Raw genomic sequence first — 21,697 nt, forward strand, 5'->3', positions numbered from 1 at the left:
GCAGACAACAATGCAAACTAGCCACAGACTGCACACAGCACAGCCAGTGATTTTCATACAGAGCGCTACGTAACGTTGCCAATAAGAAAACATAAACAGCCTACTTACATAGACAGCCTACTTACACTATATTTGAACGTTCAGTCGGTAATTTTCAGGAGGCGGTAGGCTTTCACCTAGTTGTGAAATTTTACTTGATTGACAGCAAGTCCATTGCGGCAAGAAACCAGGGGAAAAAATCTGGACTAAGAGATTAGTGGGCCGACGGCGATGGCGACTAGAAAGGGGAGCAGAACTCGCAGCGTGGTCGGTGACGTGGTGATAGATGGCCGCTGGTCGGTCATTAGGCAGTGGCGCCGTCGCCTCGGGCGGTCATCCATCTCTATTAGATATCGATGATCCTAGACCGGCGGCCGCGCCCTTCTTGTACCAGCGGGGGAGGGCTTGTTTACATTGCGCTCACACCGCCGTTCGATGTGAGTGGTCGTCGGAAGAATGACACCAGCTGCTTGTTTTTGTGGACAGTTCGGATTTTAGATTGAACGTCTGTGACTTTCCAACGATCAGTAATGATCCGAAATCTAAGGTAATGCAAGGTAGCGTGTTATGAGTCGATCTGAATTTTGCAGCTACTGCGCTCTATTAAATTCACATTTGCCTGTACGGAGGAACTGTAAACAGAGTACTATGATCTCTTGTCCTGCTGATCAATGGCGTAGCTACCCAGTAGGGCGTGCGGTATGGAGTTATAATCTGTCAGTAGGGAGGGGAAAACTGGTTCAAATGACTCTGAGCACTATGGGACTTAACAGCTATGGTCATCAGTCCCCTAGAACTTAGAACTACTTAAACCTAACTAACCTAAGGACATCACAAATACCCAGGCATCACGAGGCAGAGAAAATCCCTGACCCCGCCGGGAATCGAACCCGGGAACCCGGGCGCGGGAAGCGAGAACGCTACCGCACGACCACGAGCTGCGGCCGGGGGAAAATACTGACCAGTTAAAAACCGATGCTGCTGTTTTAGTTCTGAATAACCGGAATTTTTCGGTGTTTTTTGGTCTCGGTTATGACAGGTTGTAAGTAGGCTGTTTATGTTTTCTTATCGGCAACGTTACGTAGCGCTCGGTATGAAAATCACTGGCTGTGCTGTGTGCAGTCTAGAGCTAGTTTGCATTGTTGTCTGCCATTGTAGTGTTGGGCAGCGGCAGCTGGATGTGAACAGCGCGTAGCGTTGCGCAGTTGGAGGTGAGCCGCCAGCAGTGGTGGATGTGGGGAGAGAAATGGCGGAGTTTTGAAATTTGTAAAAATGGATGTCATGAACTGCTGTATATATTATGACTTTTGATGACTATTAAGGTAAATACATTGTTTATTCTCTATTAAAATCTTTCATTTGCTAACTAGGCCTACTAGTAGTTAGTGCCTTCCGTAGTTTGAATCTTTTATTTAGCTGGCAGTAGTGGTGCTCGCTGTATTGCAGTACTTCGAGTAACCAAGATTTTTGTGAGGTAAGCGATTTGTGAAACGCATAGGTTAATGTTAGTCAGGGCCATTCTTTTGTAGGGATTTCTGAAAGTCAGATTGCGTTGCGCTAAAAATATTGTGTGTTAGTTTAAGCACAGTCCCGTATAATAGTTCTAAGGGGAAGTTTCATATGGCGACCAGGTCTTTAATATTTTTTAATAGTAACCGAGTAAATCAGTTAGCGATAGCAGCAGTGCTAAAAATTTTCGTTTTTAAATTAACATTTTTTAAAGAGGAGTATTGTTTATTCGAAAAATTTGCGTTGGTTTGAAGTACTGTGTTATGACAGAAAATTGGAATAGTGATCAGTACAGTATCGACAGAATCGAACAACAAACACGTGGCCTAAGAATTGGTACAGCATTGCTGAGGCAATAATATCGCTTTCCCCGTTTGCAGTGTGCAAGACTTGGTCCCACCTGGTCTGTACTGTTGTTCCTTGCTGTCGTCGCCGTACATCCGTTGTACTGCGCAGATGCACCAATCCCTAGTTTGGAAACATTTTTATGAAGTGACGTAGTAATGAAATACAGTGCTTCATTTGCTTTGCGAGATTAAAGATTTGTTTGCAATTTCTTTGAAATAATAAAAGAAGAATGAAATTATAACAGTAATAAATGAAAAACTGAACAAAAATTCGTTCATAGAATACAATAAAAATACATTATGCATAATACGGCTGTATCTACTTGCAGCTCTTGAAAACAGACAAATTAACACAAAGAAATAGATTTCTTGAACCTCAGTTTTCACCCTTTATCACTGACTATTCGCAATACTTAAATAGTGGTGTGATTCACGATTACAACATGGTTTTTGAGCAGAGTTTCAACTTGCAGCTCTTGAAAACAGACAAATTAACACAAATAAATAATTTTCTTGAACCTCAGTTTTCACCCTTTATCACTGACTATTCGCAATACTTAAATAGTGGTGTGATTCACGATTACAACATGGTTTTTGAGCAGAGTTTCAAAAAATTAGAATCAGTAGCTCAAAATTAGTGATTTTTTTGCAGTATTCAACAACTTATCGCTTTTCGAGAAAGATATCGAACTTTTACTTACATCTTTAATTTAATTTTTGGTTGTATGTATCTTAAAACTGAGTGAGACAAAATTTTTCAATCATTGTTCGATTTTCACTCCTGTTACAGGAAATAACAAGAATAAAAATCCTATAATCGGTTATTTCAGAAACTTAAATAACTTCAACATTTCGCGGCACTGTCAGCAACTGTATAAATATTAATTTTAATTTTAATAATCAACAGCCTCGGTTGCACCGTTTACCTAGAATTTACCTAGGTTTCAGTCGGGATAACTCAACCTTCTTCAGAATAACAGTAACCGTTTGTCCGTAGTGGACATCGTAAAGCTAAAACTACAAATTCATAAATTATCGTCAGACTATACAACTTACCTGAAACTGCCTCGGCCCCACTTCGCGACCGCGTTGCGGCAGCCACGAGTGCTGTACTGGAACTGTACGGAATACCTACACGTATTAGGGATCTCATATCACTCCAAATGCACACGCCCCACACCATTACAGAGCCTCCACCAGCTTGAACAGTCCCCTGCTGACACTCAGGGTACGTGGATTCATGATGTCGTCTCCATACTCGTACACGTCCATCCGCTCGATGCAGTTTGAAACGAGACTCGTCGGACTCGGCAACATGTTTCCAGTTATCAACAGTCCAATGTCGGTGTTGACGGGCTCAGGCGAGGCGTAAAGCTTTGTGTCGTGCAGTCATCAAGGGTACACGAGTGGACTTTCGGCTCCGAAAGGCCATATCGATGATGTTTCGTTAAATGGTTCGCGTGGTGACACTTACTGATGGCTCAGTATTGAAATCTGCAGCAATTTGCGGAAGCGTTGCACTTCTGTCACGGTGAAAGATTTTCTTCAGTCGTCGTTTGTCCGTTCTTGCAGGACCTTTTTCTAGCCGCACCGATGTCGGAGATTTGAGGTTTTACCGGATTCCTGGGTTTTCTCGGTACACTCGTGGAATGGTCGTACGGGAAAATCCCCACTTCATCGATACGTCGGAGATGCTGTGTCTCATCGCTCGTGCGCCGACTACACCACATTCAGACTCACTTAAAACTTGATACTCTACCATTGCAGCTACAGTAACCGGTCTACCGTATAGCCAGACACTTCAGCGCCGCATTCTGCCTGTTGCACTCTGTGTTTGTATACTCACGCCGATACCAGTTTGTAAGTAGGCTGTTTAGATTTTTATATGGGTAATGCCACGTAGCGCTCTATATGAAAATCACTGGCTGTGCTGTGTGCAGTATGTGGCTAGTTTGCATTGTTGTCTGCCATTGTTGTCATGAACTGCTATAGCTGGATGTGAACAGCGCGTAGCGTTGCGCAGTTGGAGGTGAGCCGCCACCAGTGGTGGATGTGGGGAGAGAGATGGCGGAGTTTTGATAATTTGTAATACTGGATGTCAATTATGAATATTAAGGTAAATACATTGTTTGTTCTCTATTAACATCTTTCATTTGCTAACTATCCCTATCAGTAGTTAGTGCCTTCAGTAGTTTGAATCTTTTATTTAGCTGGCAGTAGTGGCGCTCGCTGTATTGCAGTGGTTCGAGTAACGGAGATTTTTGTGAGGTAAGTTATTTGTGAAAGGTATAGTTTGATGTTACTCAGGGCCATTCTTTTGCAGGGATCTTTGATAGTCAGATTGCGTTGCGCTAAATAATATTGTGTGTCAGTATAAGCACAGTCGTGTATAAATTGTTCTAAAGGGGACGTTTCAAGTTTCTTTGGCGCTTCAGTGTAAATTTATCAAACGGCTTGGGTTAGTAAAGAATTAAAAATTTAATTACGGTCGCTTTACAGTGGCTCTTCCATACACTCTGTTACATGTCCTCTATTTCTTTCTAACAACTACATAGATGATACCTGTAACATAAACATTCGAAGCAAATATACTCGCGGCACCGAGAACACCTAATGAATGAAATCTTCGCGCAGTTACATCGTTCCTTTCAAAGATTCGGCGTAAAAGAAGCTTGGTTTACATTTAAAAATTTTTACTTTTCTGGAATTAATTTTGATGCATACTACGCAGGCAATAACATTGCGTGAAAAATCGGTACTGAAAGCTGATCGTGAATTATGCTCTGAATCGTTATAGCATCCGTGCGATTGTGCCTTTCCCGCTGGGTTTCCGGAAACAGATTACAATTTCGAAGCCACGAAATAAAGTTTTTAACTTGGCGATAAAAATAAACATCACACTGCTCGCAACGGGGGTACACTTTGGCGGTATTATTTCTACCGTGAAAATCGGATGACACTCGCCATCTATAAACATTGCATCATGCGTGACACTACTAGTTTTCCCACCCCAAAAATCCGACATCAGACAAAACTTCTTGTCCGCAACGCATGGTTTGAAAATATTCTCAACTCACATTATTAAATTTAATTTGTGAATTCACAAGATTTGAACCAAGTGACTTAAAAATATTTTAACGTATCGATTAAACAATTGACCGCTCACATTCCCCGATGAAAAAATTAATCATTTGTTTCCTTATAAGCACACGAGAATATTAGGCAATATTCTTCCAGACGCTGTGGTCAAATATTGCGCCGTGTACGAATGCGTTATTAATCTATACTACCAACAGCCGCAAGGGTTCGTTTCTATAATTCACGCAATAAAATACGTCGGATGCTCGTCTTTGAAACACTGACAATTTAAACTACACTGAGGTGACAAAGGTCATGGCATAGCGATATGCAGATATACTCATGGTATAGGGTCCACCCGATATGGTCACAAGCTCGGGGGAGGCGCTGCAGGCGATGTCGTACTGAAAGCGGTCAGTCGCGTCGTTCGATTGCTGCCATAGCCCATTAACGCCAAATTTCGCCGCACTATCCTAATGTACACAGTCACCGTACGTCCCCCATTGATTTCTGCGGTTATTTCAAGCAGTCTTGCTTGTCTGTTAGCGCTGTCGACTCTGCGCAAACGCCAGTGCTATCGGTCGTTAAGTGAAGACCGTCGACCCCTGCGTTGTCCGTGGTGAGAGGTAATGCCTGAAATTTGGTATTCTTGGAGCACTTTTGGCACTGTGCATCTCAGAATATTTAATTCCCTAACAATTTCCGAAATGGACTCTCCCATGCATCGAGCTCCAACTATGATTCCGCGTTCAAAATCTTTTTAATTCCCGTCGGGCGACCACAATTACGTCGAATGCCTTTCAGTGTTTACAACGTAACAATTTCCATCATCACTGGCTACTCGTTTTCACTCGCGGACCTGAGCACGCACCCATTTTCCCTAGGTTTGGAATCCATCCTATGGACTGAGCGTGAGCTTCTAAATTTGACGCACTTGTGGCGAAGAACATTTAAACTGCAGGAATTGTTGATTCCTGGAGAACAGGACCGTTTTAATGACCCTCATACTACTTGATACTCCAACCAGTAGTTATCCTAAATCTTGGTGGAGTTTCCAATGGAGTGCAGTGCAACTTTCTTAACAACTGATTTACTGCGTACGAGAACTTTGGAATGACTCTATGCCAACACCCCAGTCGCAGGAGATCAATTTCCAGTTTGACGAGCGGCACAATTCGGTTTTATGTCTTCCTTCACAGTCGTCAACCAAAGACTGTTTTCGGTCGCTTTAGTCACAGACAACTAGGCCTGAGTCATTTCAGTCTTTTTTATGATTAGGTCCATAACCGCTAAAACTTTCTTGAAATATCCCAATTTTCTTGCTTTACGTTGTCTTTTATTTGAAATAAATGCTTTATTTCATCTTATGAAGTGGTCAGCTAATTTTGTCCCCTTGGTCATTATCTTATACGCTTACTGCACGACAAGACTACGTAACAGTTTGGAAAGAATAACACGTAATGATGTTCCTGTAACTGTCTACACGTGGCATTCTGTATGAGTAATGTGTTGCGCGTTCTTCATTCTACATACACACTGTCCAGTCGCATTGATATGCCCACCTTTCAAAAGCCTGAATCGCTGCAAGACTTGCAGGGAAAGAGTCAGTGAGGTTCTGGAAGATATCGTCCGGAATACGGACTCACGCGCGCCCCAGTGCCGTGCACTAGGTTTCTCGGTTGAGGATCCATGGTGCGAACACCCTGATCGAGGTGGTACCACAGATTCTCGATTGAATTGAAATCCGGTGAGTTTCGTGCCCCGGGAAGTACGTGAAACTCACCCTCGTCCTCCTCGAACCATGCATGTACCCTGAACTGTTTCGAGGAAAAACAAATTACAGGTAGGCCCCATCACACTTCGCGGTTGATGCCATACGACATTTAGACAATGTTTTCTCCAATTATTTTATTGGCGTGTGTGAGTCAATATCATGGCCACCCCGTTCTTCTGACCTCATCGCTGTGGATTCCTTTTTGTGTATGGGTGGAGGAGTAGATTAAGCAAGCCGGCCGCTGTGGCCGAGCGGTTCTAGGCGCTTCAGTCCGGAACCGCACTGCTGCTACGGTCGCAGGTACGAATCCTGCCTCGGGCATGGATGTGTGTGATGTCCTTAGGTGAGTTAGGTTTAAGTACTTCTAAGTCTAGGGGACTGATGACCTCAGATGTTAAATCCCATAGTCCTTAGATCCATTTGAGCCATTTTCAGATAAGCGTTATGGCTTACGAGATATCGATACTCCTCCAGAAGACCTGCTTGTCAGTTTGAAGCTGCAGCCGTTACTCGTAAACATCTTGTTGTTTCGAGCGTACTAGGCAATCATTAGCAAGCAGTCACCAGGTGTTCGTTACTGTAAACGGGCATTTCCTGCAACATCTCTAAATCAACATGCATCACACGGCAGTTTGAACACCGTTTCTCAGCATCCTTATCGTCAAAACCTTAATTGACCCATAGCGAGGGAACGGTGCACCTGTGGGAGCTTTGTCATATAATAAAGTGTTTCCATTTATTTTCTCTAAACTCTTTACAATTTAGTATACATAGCTTTTTACACCGTGTACATCATACAAAAATGACACGTTATGTGGCATAATTCCAGAGTTCCTATACTCTGTCTCAAGTACTGACCAGCGTGGTGGCTCATAAAATCAAATTTTATCATAAATGACGCAGAATTTGTTCCAGAATACATCGGAGTCACGGCCGACTTCTTAGACTACTACACTTCAGTATTAGGTTTGCCACAATCCTCGTCTCATCGTCGGATATTTCTGATTTGAAAATATATTGGATAATAGTCTCATAAAATTTCTGCTTTTACAATAGTTAAAAAGCAAAATAATACAAGAAATTTGTATCTGTTCCTGTTTTGTGTAACATTTGTCATTAAAGTATTACATTCCGATGCTTAAACTACAAGCTGATATCACTGTCCCGTCATTAGCACCAGCAGAACTTCCTTCCAGCAAGATTGGTCTTCCACTTCCTACTTTTATTACGCGGATCGTATGTTGTAGCAGACGACGACTGCGCATGACTACCTGTGGGTTCAAATGTTTCAAATGGCTCTGAGCACTATGGGACTTAACAGCTGTGGTCATCAGTCCCCTAGAACTTAGAACTACTTAAACCTAACCAACCTAAGGACATCACACACATCCATGCCCGAGGCAGGATTCGAACCTGCCACCGTAGCAGTCGCACGGTTCCGGACTGCGCGCCTAGAACCGCGAGACCACCGCGGCCGGCACTACCTGTGGGAACACTAGCTTTCTACTACCTGCAGTTTTGCTAGCGTCACTTACGATTTCGTCATAAGACCCTAAATACAGCGTCCCATTTTTGTAGCCATTCCAAGGGTTCAGTATATATTTAAAAATTACCTTGTCGCCGGTCTTCAGCTCTGAGAAGTTTGTGAACCCTCAACTCGCTGATAACTCTCGTCATGTTTGTAGAAGAATTCAACTTCTACCAAAACTAGTACTCATTAGCTCTAATTTACATGAAGGCTTTTTTTGTGTCGTTAATTGTAAAATTTGATCAGTGGCTAAGCAACTAGGTACATCTCGATTTCAACAAACTCCAAATCTCCGAAAAAAACAATATTGTAAATACATCATTGTTATTACAATCTTCTGCTCGTTGGTATTCCTTGACCACATGTTTTGTGCAGAAGATTCTTTACCGCCTTCTATTACTTTGCACGCCATGATGCCAAGTATAGCTTCAATGTTCCTGAGACGGCACAGAGCTCATCCGGAATACCTCAGACAAAAATAATGAAACGAGACTTGCTCGTTAATAAATCCGCTTCCATAACAATTAAATTTCTAGCTTCTGAATGAATTTTACAGGTTCAAACACAAGAAAATCTAATAAATAAATATTGTTCATTTGTATAAACTGGTACGAGATTTCACACTCAATCAAGAAATGTTTTATTTCCAAAACTATTAGCTACAAAACATCTGGGAAACCTCGTACCCTCACAACACCCATTTCTGTCTCTGACTATCGTCACCGTTTGGCTCTAGTTGCTGCATTTCGTTCTGCAGGTGACATTGTGTATTACGGATATTGTGGGCCCACATCCTAGCTTTGTCCCAATGCATCTTTCCGTCTTAAGATGTTAACAATAAAGTAGTTACTTCGAATTAACCGTTTAGTTAATTTAGCTTCTCATCTCTCTACCATGTTAATCAATGTTCTTCTCTCTTCAAGTTCCTTTCATTAGATTTTCTTTCAGACCAGTATGTTCTTGTGGTTCTTCTCCATATCCTCAACTGTGATGTATGTAATTTTTTCTTTTCCAGTTACCCAGAATCCATCCTTCACAAAGATATACTGAAATTCTCCAAATAAATGTCTGTATGAATTTGTTTCTTGTTTCTCAATTAACAGGGTTGTCTGTTAATAAATAGCTCTTATTTCTGAGGGCTTGTTTGCACATCGTAATTCTTCTTTTAATATTCATTATACTGTTCTCATTCGTTATTGTACTCCCCAGGTAGGAGCATTCAGCCCCTTGCATTAGTTGTTATACTTAATATCTTAATGGTTGCCCTTATTTGGTTGTTCGATTTATCTATCATCATCATTTTCGTCTTCTTTGTATTTGGTTTCAGTTTTGTTTTTCCAGAGCATCAGACAAAATTTTTAACATATAATTAAAGACCTTCTCAGAATCTGCTATTGTAGCGATATCACCAGCAAGTCGAATACATTGTGTTTGTTTACCACTGATTTTGATGTCTCTGGTACTGCTTTTCATTGTTTGTATTGGTGTTTCTGTAAATGGGAAAGAATTTATAACCCACGTTAAAATTTAAGTCTACAGGCAGTAAAATGATCAAAGTGGTGAAAGTGTCCTGTGTGGTGTGAGAGGAATCATCACATTCTACAACCCAGAAGAAATTTATAGAGTATAATTAGTGCAGTCTGTTCCCTGCGACACTTTCGATACCAGCTTGATGTTATTGTGCAGCAGCAGTCAAATCTAACAATCTAGCTCACCACTATTAAGGACAGTTTTTGTGTTCCCCGTGGAGACCACCAGCACAGTAGCGCGAAATTCTCCGGGGATAAGAAAGACTGTTCGTGCCTTCCCGTCCGACGATTGCAGAGCACAATGCGTTCAGATCCGCTTAGGAGAGACCCATTGTGCTGAATGCCTTCCTCGTGTCCCCGCTTTCGATATGTAATATTGTATTCAAATAGGCGGCGGGCGATAGCGAACCTCGCTTCCGGACCTGGGCGCTCGGAGACAGTCAACATTACCTGGGAACGGAAAATTGTGCTCAGGCTGCCCCACGAGGTAAAAGAGCCAATTTAAAAGCAAACGGTGGAGTGAGCTGTGCAGACTATCAGCTGCAATGGCGCTGCGGACGGCTTCTTTTAATTCCCGATATTCTTGCTTCTCCAAGTCCCCGCCGGCGCAGCAAATTTTAGCAGTTCGAGACGGAAAGGCACCGTCTAAATCCCATATTCAAGCTAATCCCTATAATCCCCCAAATAAGATGTGTACGTTACAAGTCAAACTTTAATCATCTTGCGAGAAAACCCTTCTGCATATGACTTTTTCAACCGACAGTTAAATGAGTCGAGCAAATTATAAATTCTCTTACTTCAAAACTTTTATCCTCGATATTAGTCGATACGTATGTCGAACAAGCAGTGAAGTAAATTAATGAGAAATGTTGATAGGCCGTTTAACTTCAGCGAAAAGAAGGAAAACTTTTAAGTTTTACCGATAACACTGTTATTGTGTCAGGGGTTGGATTCAGTTGAACGAGGTGCGTAGTGTCTTGAAAGGAGGTTATTCTTATAACGTCAACAGAAGTCAATCAATCACAAGCGAATGTAGGCAAATAAAAACAGCCTCTGCTGAGAAAATTCGACTGGAAAATGATGTACTTTAATAAGCACATGTGTTCTGTTGTTTGGACATCTGTCAGTGGTAACAGAGACACTTTTTTAATGTCCTATAAAAATTGGAGCTAGGAAGCAGTTTTTGATGATATTTGTCTAGAGTGAAGCCTTGTTCGGAAGTGAGACGTGGACGATAAAGAGTACAGGCAAAAAGAGAATAGAAGCTTTTCAGATATAGTGCAGCAGAAGAAAGCTGCTCATTGGATGGGTAGATGGGATAACTGATGAAGACCTTCTTCTCTTTCTCTGTTGTATCTGTTTTACAAGTTTCAGCTGGAGGCTCTCTAAGGTATCTCTTTCCAAGCATTTTTCTTCATCTGTTTGTAAGTTCATTCATTTCTCATATCGTCCATCTGTCGAACTGCTTTCCTTCCTCTTTCTGTCATTCCTATCACTTTCCCTCTATAATTCTTTGTTGCAGACATTTCGTAAGCAGTATATATCCCATCCAAGACTTTTTCCTCTTTCTGATCAGTAGCAATAAACTTTTTTCTTTTCTTTTCTTGTTTCCTTTATTACTTGCTCATTCTTAAGCCTGTCAGTCCGTTTCATCTTCAGCATTCTTCTCCATAGCTACATTTCAAAACTTCCTGAATATCTTCTTTCTTCTTTCACTTTCACTGTCTCTGCTTCACTGCTGTATAACACCTGACTCTAGATACAACATTCTGCAGTCATTTCCTCAGCTCCACTAGGATCGTTCTAGGTCTTAGTAACTGTTTCCCCTTTGGCAAATGCTCTATTTTCCATCGACATCAACCTCCTTATTTTTTCTGTATAGCCACTGTTCAACGTCATTAAATTTTCAATGTACGAAAATGATTTTACTTATTGTATCTTTTTCCGTCTCAGAATGTCAAACGCTTCCTCCTTGCTCATTCTCATCGTCTTTCTCATTCCTATATGTATCTCCAATCCAGACTTCTCACCCTTTCTTGCAGTACTCTTCAACATCTGCTGCAGCTCCTCTTCTGATTTCGCCAGCACTGCTTGGTCTTCCACTCATTTTGTAGTCTTTGTCCTTTTCCCTACAACTACAATGACCCTTACGTCCTACATGGCCTTACCTGTCAGTTCTTCTCCATACATGTTGACCAGCTTCAGTGACACTGAGGATCCCTATCTTACATCTCTTGCAGTGCTCATTTTTTCTGTCTCCCAATTCCCTAATCGTCTTTTCTGCTTTGTCACCATCGCCTTTATTAACCTTTTGTCTCTCCAGGTACTAAATAGAACCTAGAAGAAAATAAATTTACGTCATATCTTGACTAAAAGAAGGGATCAGTTGATAGAAAACATCGTGAAGATTCAAGGAATTGTCATTTTCGTAATGTAGAGAAGTCTGAGAAGGGGCTAAAAACTGTGGAAGGAAATCAAGGCTTGACCATAGTAAACGGGTTCAAGTGGATGTAGGTTTGCAGTAGTTATGAAGAGGTGAAGAGGCTTGCAGAAGGCAGAGTAGCGCGAGGAGCTGCGTCAAACCAGTGTTCGAACTTCAGACCAAATAACAACGACAACCACAAGGAATTATAATGTAATTTATTGGTACTTGAGTAAAATGATCTTTCGCAGCTACGAATGTGAAACTAAAACATAATCCCAAAACAGAATATCTGCAAGCTACGACTGTACATACGTAGAAGACATGTAGCATTCTATATCCACCCGTATACTCCATGAGCCACCTTTTGGTGGGTAGAAGAGGGTACTTCTGGGACCACGATTAGTTACTTCCTTCAGTGTTCAGATAAAGAATGGTGCACAGGAGAAACTAACGCTCTGACTCTGCTTGGTGTTTTAACAGTAAACATCTCCTGACGACGTTCAATTGATTTGCGCACATACGTTTGATATCATCGAAGATTTTAACAGAAACCTGCGATATAAGAACAGCTAACGGAATATTTCAACATTGCTATCTATAGGAGCAGTGCAATTTTAAAGAAAGAGCGTGAAAGATACATGTTTTGCAATTATTTGACAAAACGTGATTCAGAAAGCAGGGAGAAAAACAATGTTTCAATTTTCCCATTTAGTCGAAAGAAGGCGAACTGTAATTGAAATATTCGTGTCGTCAGTTGCGAACAGGGCAGGCATAGAATGAATGGTCCCACAAAGGCACTGTAAAAATGTGACAAGATGAAGCATCAAAAAATGGCTCTGAGCACTATGGGACTTAACATCTATGGTCATCAGTCCCCTAGTACTTAGAACTACTTAAACCTGACTAACCTAAGGACATCACACACATCCATGCCCGAGGCAGGATTCGAACCTGTGACCGTAGCAGTCGCGCGACTCCGGACTGAGCGCCTAGAACCGTTAGACCACCGCGGCCGGCGATGAAGCATCCTCATCTTGTCAAGAAATGGGTGTTTCACGTGGCTGTAACGTTAAATGCTGGAGCAAGAGCAAGAGCAACACGCTAGCAACCGTTAATGATAGAGCAGAATGCGAAAGGCATCTACTGTTCTTGACTACAGCCGATGAGAATGCTCTAGCAAGGCGATTTTACAATAATTGAAGGGGTCGGCGGAATAAATTGCCAACCTGATGTTAGTATCCGCGGCACTGCAGGTTCGAATCCTGCCTCGGGCATGGGTGTGTGTGATGTCCTTAGATTAGTTAGGTTTAAGTAGTTCTATGTTCTAGGGGACTTATGACCTAAGATGTTAGTCCCATAGTGCTCAGAGCCATTTGAACCATTTTTTTTGAGGTTAGCAAGAATTAGCCTTACCAGGTTATCCGTAGTGTTTACGAATATGCCGCATGCAGGTAACAAATAATTCCACATGGAGGGGTAGAAAATGCTATATAAAATACTTTCCTTACCATATTTATGCCCCTCTCGTTCATTTTCACCAAACACATAACACGCAGTAACGCAGAATATGCTTTTTGTGCTAGCTCATTCTTCTGTGACCCATCTATTGAAAAACCTCCAAATTAATTGTGCAGGTTGTTTATAGATACCAACTTCTGTTTTTATTTAGTCTTCAACTTCCTCGTGTGTTAATGTAATAAATGACACTGTTCATTTCTCTCATTTGAACGCTACGAAACCGATCTGGAAAATAAACACATTTAGTAGGTTGTTGGTTAATTTTTCCTCAGTACAGAAAAAAAATATTTCATATCACCATCTACATAAATACTCTGCAAGCCACCATAAGGTGCAAGGTGGAGGCAACCTTGCACAACTACTAACCAAAGAGCAAAAAACGACTCTATGACTCCTTAAGAGCCCTGATTTCTCTTATCTTATGGTAGTTGTCAGCGATAGAATCGTTCTACAGTCAGTCACACGCAAATGGTGGTTCTCTAAATTTTCTCAACAGTGTTTCGCGAAAAGGACGTTGTCTTTCCACCAAGGTTTCCCACTTCACGAAGCATCTCCCTAGTGGCCGCGTGTTGTCGTATCTTCCAATAACAAACATAGCAGCACGTCTCTGTATTGCTTCTGTTTCTTCCTCTGATCCGACATGGTGGGGATCACAAAAACTTGAACAGTACTCAATAATGGGTCGCACTGGTGTTCTATTCGCCTTCTCCTTGATCGTTTCGGACTGCAGTATTATGTTTGGAAATTTAATCGACATGATTGTGTGAAGAAGCGCACTACTAGTGCTATAATTGAACATTGCAGAGTCGTCTTTCCTACTCACCTGCGCTGACTTACATTGTTCCACCATTTGTCATACCAACTAGAAATTTTGTCTTTCGTCTTGTTTCTCCTGGAGTCACTCAACGACGACGGCTCCCCATACACCACAGCATCATCAGCAAACATCCCCTCTGCATAAGATCGTTAGCGTACAGGTGTATAATGAACAAAAATATCGACGCCTGTGTGTTATGAGGAGAACTTTTCGAGAAGTCCTGGTTTGTGCCTGTTTATTTACGTCAAGTTTTATATTTATTTCTAATGTCTTTATCTTGTACTTAACTGGCATCAAGATTAATACCCAGGTCATGACATGCCAAGACTGAAGCACTCGATTGCTTTTAAGTTACTCTTAAATTTGTTGCTGTACGTGTTTGTGTCTCTTTGATGAGTTTTGTTGCAAATTTGCACTTCGATGCGGTATTACCTACCTGTTTTATATGTATGTGACTGAAAGAACAATTAGGATATTACGAGCGCCGTTCACTAAGTAATGTAACACATTTTTCTCTCGGCCAATCTCGATTGAAAAAATGCGAAACTTTTTTTGTGGCGTCGTGGAATATTCCCGGTTCAGCCCCTATAGTTTTATGAAAATCCGCTAGTTGGTGGCCCTATACCCAGCCTTCAAAACGGCGTCAGTAGTGGAGGTGAGTGCCAAGCAGAGAGCTGTTATTGAGCTCATTTTGGCGGAAAACGAGAGCATCATATATGTATTCATAGGCGCTTACACTTCGTTAACGGCGAGCAGGCAGTGAACAAAAGCATGGCAAGTCGTAAGGCAAGGCGTCTGTCGCGCAAAACTGCCCGATCTCTCGCACGCCGGCCAGTCGCAAACACCTGTGACTCCTTTAGTGGTGGAGTTTGTGGACACTTTCATTCGAGATTCGTCACCAGAAAAATGCAAACTAACGTCTCCCTCTCCATGAAAACGTAATGCCTCCCACAAGTTTGCAGGCCCGAGAGGAGCTCACGAAACTTCATTGGACTACTCTTGCTCACCCACCATACAACACGGATCTCGTACCTTCCAACTTCCATCTGTTTGGCCCAATGAAGGATACAGTGCACGAGAAGCAGTTCATGGATGATGAGGAGGTAACTGATGCAACCAGACGTTGGCTCCTACCGTAGGGTGGTACCATGCGGGCATACAGGCCTTCCCATGAAGGTGCCGAAAGGACATCGTACTGAACGGAGATTACGTTAAAAAACAGGATTTTATAGCCAAAAGACTGGGGAGTAATATGTATGTGTGGTATGCCAGTCTTTTCATTTCTGAATCTTGGCCTCCTTTGATATTGTCCAGCATTTATATCTTCTTGTTCCTCTTCCCCTTTTTCCCTCCACCATTCCTTCTGTTCCTTCCTTCAATGAACAGTCCCTCCTCAAACAATGTCCAATCCAGTTCCTTTTCATCTTCCTAATGACTTTCAGCATGTTTCTTTCTTCTCCAACTCTTCTTAATACTTCTTCATTCCTTATTCGGTCTTCCCATTTCACTTTTTCCATTCTTCGCCATATCCACATCTCTAGTGCCTCCAGTCTTCTTTCATCTTCCTTCTTCAATGTCCAGGTCTCCGCACCATATAGTGCAACGCTCCAGATGTAATATTTGGCAAGTCTTTTCTTCAGATCTTTGTGTAGTGGTCCACAAAGTAATTTCTGTTTCCTCTTGAATCCTCCTTTTGCCATTGCAATTCTTTCCCTAATTTCTGTTGAGCAATACATATCATCCATTATTACACTTCCCAACTAATTGAAGTTATTCACTTGCTCTATTTCCTCCCCCCGTATTTTCATACGGGATTTTCTCCCTTTTCCTCCAATATGTGTATTGAAATTCCGAATAAAACCAACCTGCTTTAGCAAAAAAGTTTTGCATTACTCATTGAAGGCCCCCCCGTATTTTGAACCTTTGCACGTGTATTATCTCTGCGATTCAGCTGTATGCAATAATGTATCAGATGTTAAACGTTTTACGCGGAGTCTGCAACACTGAGGTCCTTTAAAGAAACTACGTAGGCAAGCAGGCAGATGCGCCAGTCGCAGAGCGGAACGCATCTGCGCTGCATGTTTCACGGCGTGCTTTTCATTCCGCCGGGCCTCTTAATATTGTACGAGAAGCATGTCTGACAACGCGGCCGAGTGCTTTCGTATATCTCTCGGCGCTAGGCAGCCGGCCGGCCGCTGGGAATGACCGCGTGCAATGAATACTGCACGGCCGGCGTATGCGTTACTCCAGCGGCCCAGATGGAAGGCCACGCGCACCGCTTTGCAAGACAGAGTGTCTTCGTGTCCAGCGCACTGTTTAATGCGCAGCGAGCTACTGCTGCGTTGCGCTATTCCTGTGTCATAAACACTGCATCTGTTTGTCTTCTCAAATGTTATGCGTGTCCTGAATGGAAGGTGAAACATCAGTCCCAACCGTAGGAAAATCCTCGACAGAAGTCACTTCCATGCATGACACCGACTTTTCTTTAAACTAAATGCTATATCTCCAGAATGAGATTTTCACTCTGCAGCGGAGTGTGCGCTGATATGAAACTTCCTGGCAGATTAAAACTGTGTGCCCGACCGAGACTAGAACTCGGGATCTTTGCCTTTCGCGGGCAAGTGCTCTACCATCTGAGCTACCGAAGCACGACTCACGCCCGGTACTCACAGCTTTACTTCTGCCAGTACCTCGTCTCCTACCTTCCAAACTTTACAGAAGCTCTCCTGCGAAACTTGCAGAACTAGCACTCCTGAAAGAGAGCACTTGCCCGCGAAAGGCAAAGGTCCCGAGTTCGAGTCTCGGTCGGGCACACAGTTTTAATCTGCCAGGAAGTTTCATATCAGCGCACACTCCGCTGCAGAGTGAAAATCTCATTCTGGAAACATCTCCCAGGCTGTGGCTAAGCCATGTCTCCGCAATATCCTTTCTTTCAGGAGTGCTAGTTCTGCAAGTTTCGCAGGAGAGCTTCTGTAAAGTTTGGAAGGTAGGAGACGAGGTACTGGCAGAAGTAAAGCTGTGAGTACCGGGCGTGAGTCGTGCTTCGGTAGCTCAGATGGTAGAGCACTTGCCCGCGAAAGGCAAAGGTCCCGAGTTCGAGTCTCGGTCGGGCACACAGTTTTAATCTGCCAGGAAGTTTCAAATGCTATATCTGTTTGGCGATTACCCAATTTTGTCCCCGGTGGGCATTATAAACCATCATTACAGAAAATTATTTAATGTGCTTGGATTTGTCTGCATTTCTTGGTCCACAGAGCAGTTGGAGAGATCAATGTTGGAGTGTAATGACTTTTCTGGAGGCTCGAAATCTACTCTGTAGGAATCAAAAATGGCTCTGAGCACTATGGTACTTAGCATCTGTGGTCATCAGCCCCCCTAGAACTTAGAACTACTTAAACCTAACTAACCTAAGGACATCACACACATCCACGCCCGAGGCAGGATTCGAACCTGCGACCGTAGCGGTCGCGCGGTTCCAGACTGAAGCGCCTAGAACCGCTCGGCCACACAGGCCGGCTGCATGAATCAGCATGGATTTCGAAAAAGTCGATCGTGTGAAACCCAGCTCGCGCTATTCGTCCACGAGACTCAGAGGGCCATAGACACGAGCCGGCCGCGGTGGCCGAGCGGTTCTAGGCGATACAGTCAGGAACCGCGCGACCGCTATGGTCGCAGGTTCGAATCCTGCCTCGGGCATGGATGTGTGTGATGTCCTTAGGTTAGTTAGGTTTAAGTAGTTCTAAGTTCTCGGGGACTGATGACCTCAGAAGTTTAGTCCCATAGTGCTCAGAGCCATTTGACTACCAAAGGACTGACGGCGCCACTGAAGATAGAACACGCTAAGAGCCTACTCCATTGAATAAAAACGGTGGAGGATAAGCAGCGTGATAATCATATAAAAAGTAAATGTGTAACCAGTGTACTGCACACGGGATTGCAATTATGATATTGGCACTTTTAGCATATGCATATTTTTAAATTCACTGCTCTAGCAGTAACAGTAGTTTTATCAAGGTGATAAATAACTAAAAGTGGGCAGTGCTTGGGATTTACGTCCGGTAGCCCATTACAAAGCAATGTTCATGTAAGGAGGTTATGCATAGCCACACAGCGTACCGCATGTCACACCATCCAGTAGCGTATTTCTGGTTCATATTTATGCCCCGTGCGTTTTGGTGTCTGTGGAGAACATTTAGCATTGATTGGTTTGTCGGGGAGGAAGGGAGGGGGGGGGGGGGGGACACTACAGACAGCATCCACAGGATTCGATCCTGAATCTGGTACTTTCCATGGCCCAAGATAAAGATGTACTACTTTATCTGGCTCAGAAGACTGCAGAAGTTATTTTTACAGTGTGTAAGCTAACTACTGTCAAGCGAGCAAAGAAGCATCAACAGAGAAAATAGAAACCATTATTGTAGTGAAACTTGTTCACTGGTTATGCACAAATAGGCGATTTTTTTACTTTCAACAGGTTAACGGGATTTGTGCATGGAAAAAAATTATTAATGTCGTTTACCATCAAATAATCGTAAACAGGATAGAGAGTTCAAAGCTTGTGAACATGGCACGATGATGAAATCTTCAAATAGAAGCCGTCAGCAAATCTCCTAACTATTTTAAATTCAGCTACTTTTGCTAAAGCGTAAACACCCAACTTCGCACTTACAAATATCTGAGAGTCGATCTATTTTGTATACCTTCATTCAGTGATATACGATGGGTAATATAAGGGCGCAGTCAAATGAAAACGAGATACGTAGAAAAAAACGAGTAAACTATTTCAAAAGTGATCGTCATAACTGTCGTAACTGTTAATACATTTATTCCACGGCGAAACAAGATGGTCATTGCCTTTATGAAAAAATGTTTGCGGTTGCCTACAGTACCATGATCGTATCCATTCGTGCCCTACTTCTTCCGAAGCAAATCTACGGCAATGTATGTCTTTGTTCAGGGCGCCAAAAACATGGAAATTGCTTGGGTAGAGATCGGACATAGCTGGGAGTTTACTGTTGAGTGTTTACTGTACAACAGAATGTAATTAGAATTCTTCGTGGCGTTCAGACACGAACAAGCAGTTGGCAATTTTATATGTGAGTCTCTGCCCTTGTTTTATTTAATGAAATTTACCGTCAACAATTCAACTGAGTTTGAAAGAAATAATGATAGTCACGAACGTAATAGTATTAGTAATTCTCCAGGCTCATCTCACTTCTCTTCGGTATCACATAGTATGTATCAGTTAGCCAGCGATTCTTTAAACAATGGGATTCACATGTTTAAAACTGCTTCAAACGTCTGATTACTTTGGAAATGAGTTCGTGTGTTGATTCGACATTAAGTATGTAGTCGATAAAAAGTGTGTAAATGTGGAAATTATGCTTAAAATTTGTTCGAAATCGCTAAGTGCTCTCATTATGAAATATTGGATGAATATAATGTTCGTAATTTGCCCTCCATTTTAAGCAAAAGGTAGTTTTTCACGCATATCAAAGTTTATGATGTCATATCTGCTGAACTGTGGTTCCTACAATGATACAATTTCGCAGGTACATTCAGCGGTATGTGTGGACACGGTCCGCAAACTATGTTGCGAATAGAGTAGGTAATAAAGGAGTAATAAATTGAAACGACATGTCTGATGCTGAAGCTTTACTCCATGAACAGCGGAAATGTGATAAGCGATAAGCTTTTTCCCTTTCATCATTTTGTGGAGGGTGCTGGCTAGAGAAAGTTTCTTAGAGCTTCGAAATTACGTGTAAAGTTAGTTTGAAGACTGTAAGTGCTCTCATGATGTGCATATTTTGTTAAATTTGCTTTCGGAATTATTTTCTGATCAGTTGTGTTCATTTCCTCCAAGCCATTTTGAGCATTTTTGATCCACCCTTTTTTGGTACTAAAATGTAGATTGTTCTTTTAGATAATATATAGTTCACCGTTCTTTTTACGAGTCCAAAGAAATTTCCACCTTTCCGGCTTGTATCTCAGAGTTGGAGAACTTTTCCATGGAGTTATTTGTTGCTTCCTAATTTTTGATTGCTACATACGTCTGTAGTGGGTTGCAGAAGTTTTCGAAGGAATCTTCGTTTTTCTGCATTTTTCTCCATTCTTCCTACTTTAAGTACATGCAAGAATTTACTCTACTGCATAGATCGCTTGTGATTTTATAACTGTGTCGTAGTGTCTAATGTCGGCATTAATGGACATTGACTTGTCGTTGTAGACTCCTTGGAGAGTTGATGCGCTGTGTCTATTTTCTGGGATGTGGTGTTGTTTGCCGCTTTGGTCAGTCCCTTGGTGTGAATGATTTCTTCAAGGTATTTTGATTTTCAATTTTGTTAATTTTTCCAAAATCTGTTTTCAACGATTTAGGGTCAGCTACGACGTTAACCACGAAATCTGCTTTTTGATGTCGGCGATTGTCAGCCTGATTTCCCTGATATTCTTCGGTGGAGCTTATCAGTGAAAGAAAACGAAAGTATTTTGTCTTACAATGCACAGCTCTGTATTTAACAACCAAGCCACGAATTGCATGCGTTGAATGTGTAAATGTGCAAGAAGTGTTGATAAATTGTAAAGCTGGGTAAGTTTAACGAGGTAGTGGTCGTACTGGTCGTGAATATTTTAGGTGGAAAGAAAGGTCATTTTCCACGTCGCCTGCCACACAACAACAGCAGGTCTGCGGCGCTCTGTGCGTCGCGGGATTGCCTACTTCCGCGACGCGGCGGGGAGCACCTCGTTGTTATTCCAGAGGCCTTCCGCAGACGCGGGCGCGGCGCCCCCTGCTGTCGGCTGCGTGTCTCCCCAAAGTGGTTTAGCCGCCGCCTGTCCGCCTGTCTCATCTCTTCAGCCCCCAGCCTCCGCCGGACACTACTTATCCAGCTCTTGGCTGTCCACTTCTTTCCTGTCGCCACCTGCCGCCTACGCGTCCCGCCGGCTGCCACAAGAGGGCGCGCGCTGTTTCTGAATGACAAGCAGAGCAGCCGGCTCTGTTTTGGGATTTCACTGACTTTTCTTTCCCTCGAGCCACCCTGTTTCTTTATGCACTCAGCAGCTGCTTCGAAGGGGACAGCTTCCGTGTTGTCTGAGGATACCAGATAACGAATATCTGTTCTGACTATTAGCTTATC

General features: G+C 42.6%; 1 protein-coding gene across 1 annotated transcript in view; it reads left to right on the forward strand.

Moving 5' to 3' along the window:
- LOC126176581 (uncharacterized) overlaps positions 1–21,534 on the forward strand; it is a 124,783-nt gene extending 103,249 nt beyond the window's left edge. The window contains exon 4 of the mRNA XM_049923743.1: positions 21,196–21,534. Within this exon, the coding sequence (XP_049779700.1) occupies positions 21,196–21,534 (339 nt within the window). The remainder of the gene's footprint in view (positions 1–21,195) is intronic.
- Positions 21,535–21,697: the final 163 nt, after the last annotated feature.

Source organism: Schistocerca cancellata, chromosome 3 (genome assembly GCF_023864275.1).
Source record: "Schistocerca cancellata isolate TAMUIC-IGC-003103 chromosome 3, iqSchCanc2.1, whole genome shotgun sequence".
Lineage (NCBI taxonomy): Eukaryota > Metazoa > Arthropoda > Insecta > Orthoptera > Acrididae > Schistocerca > Schistocerca cancellata.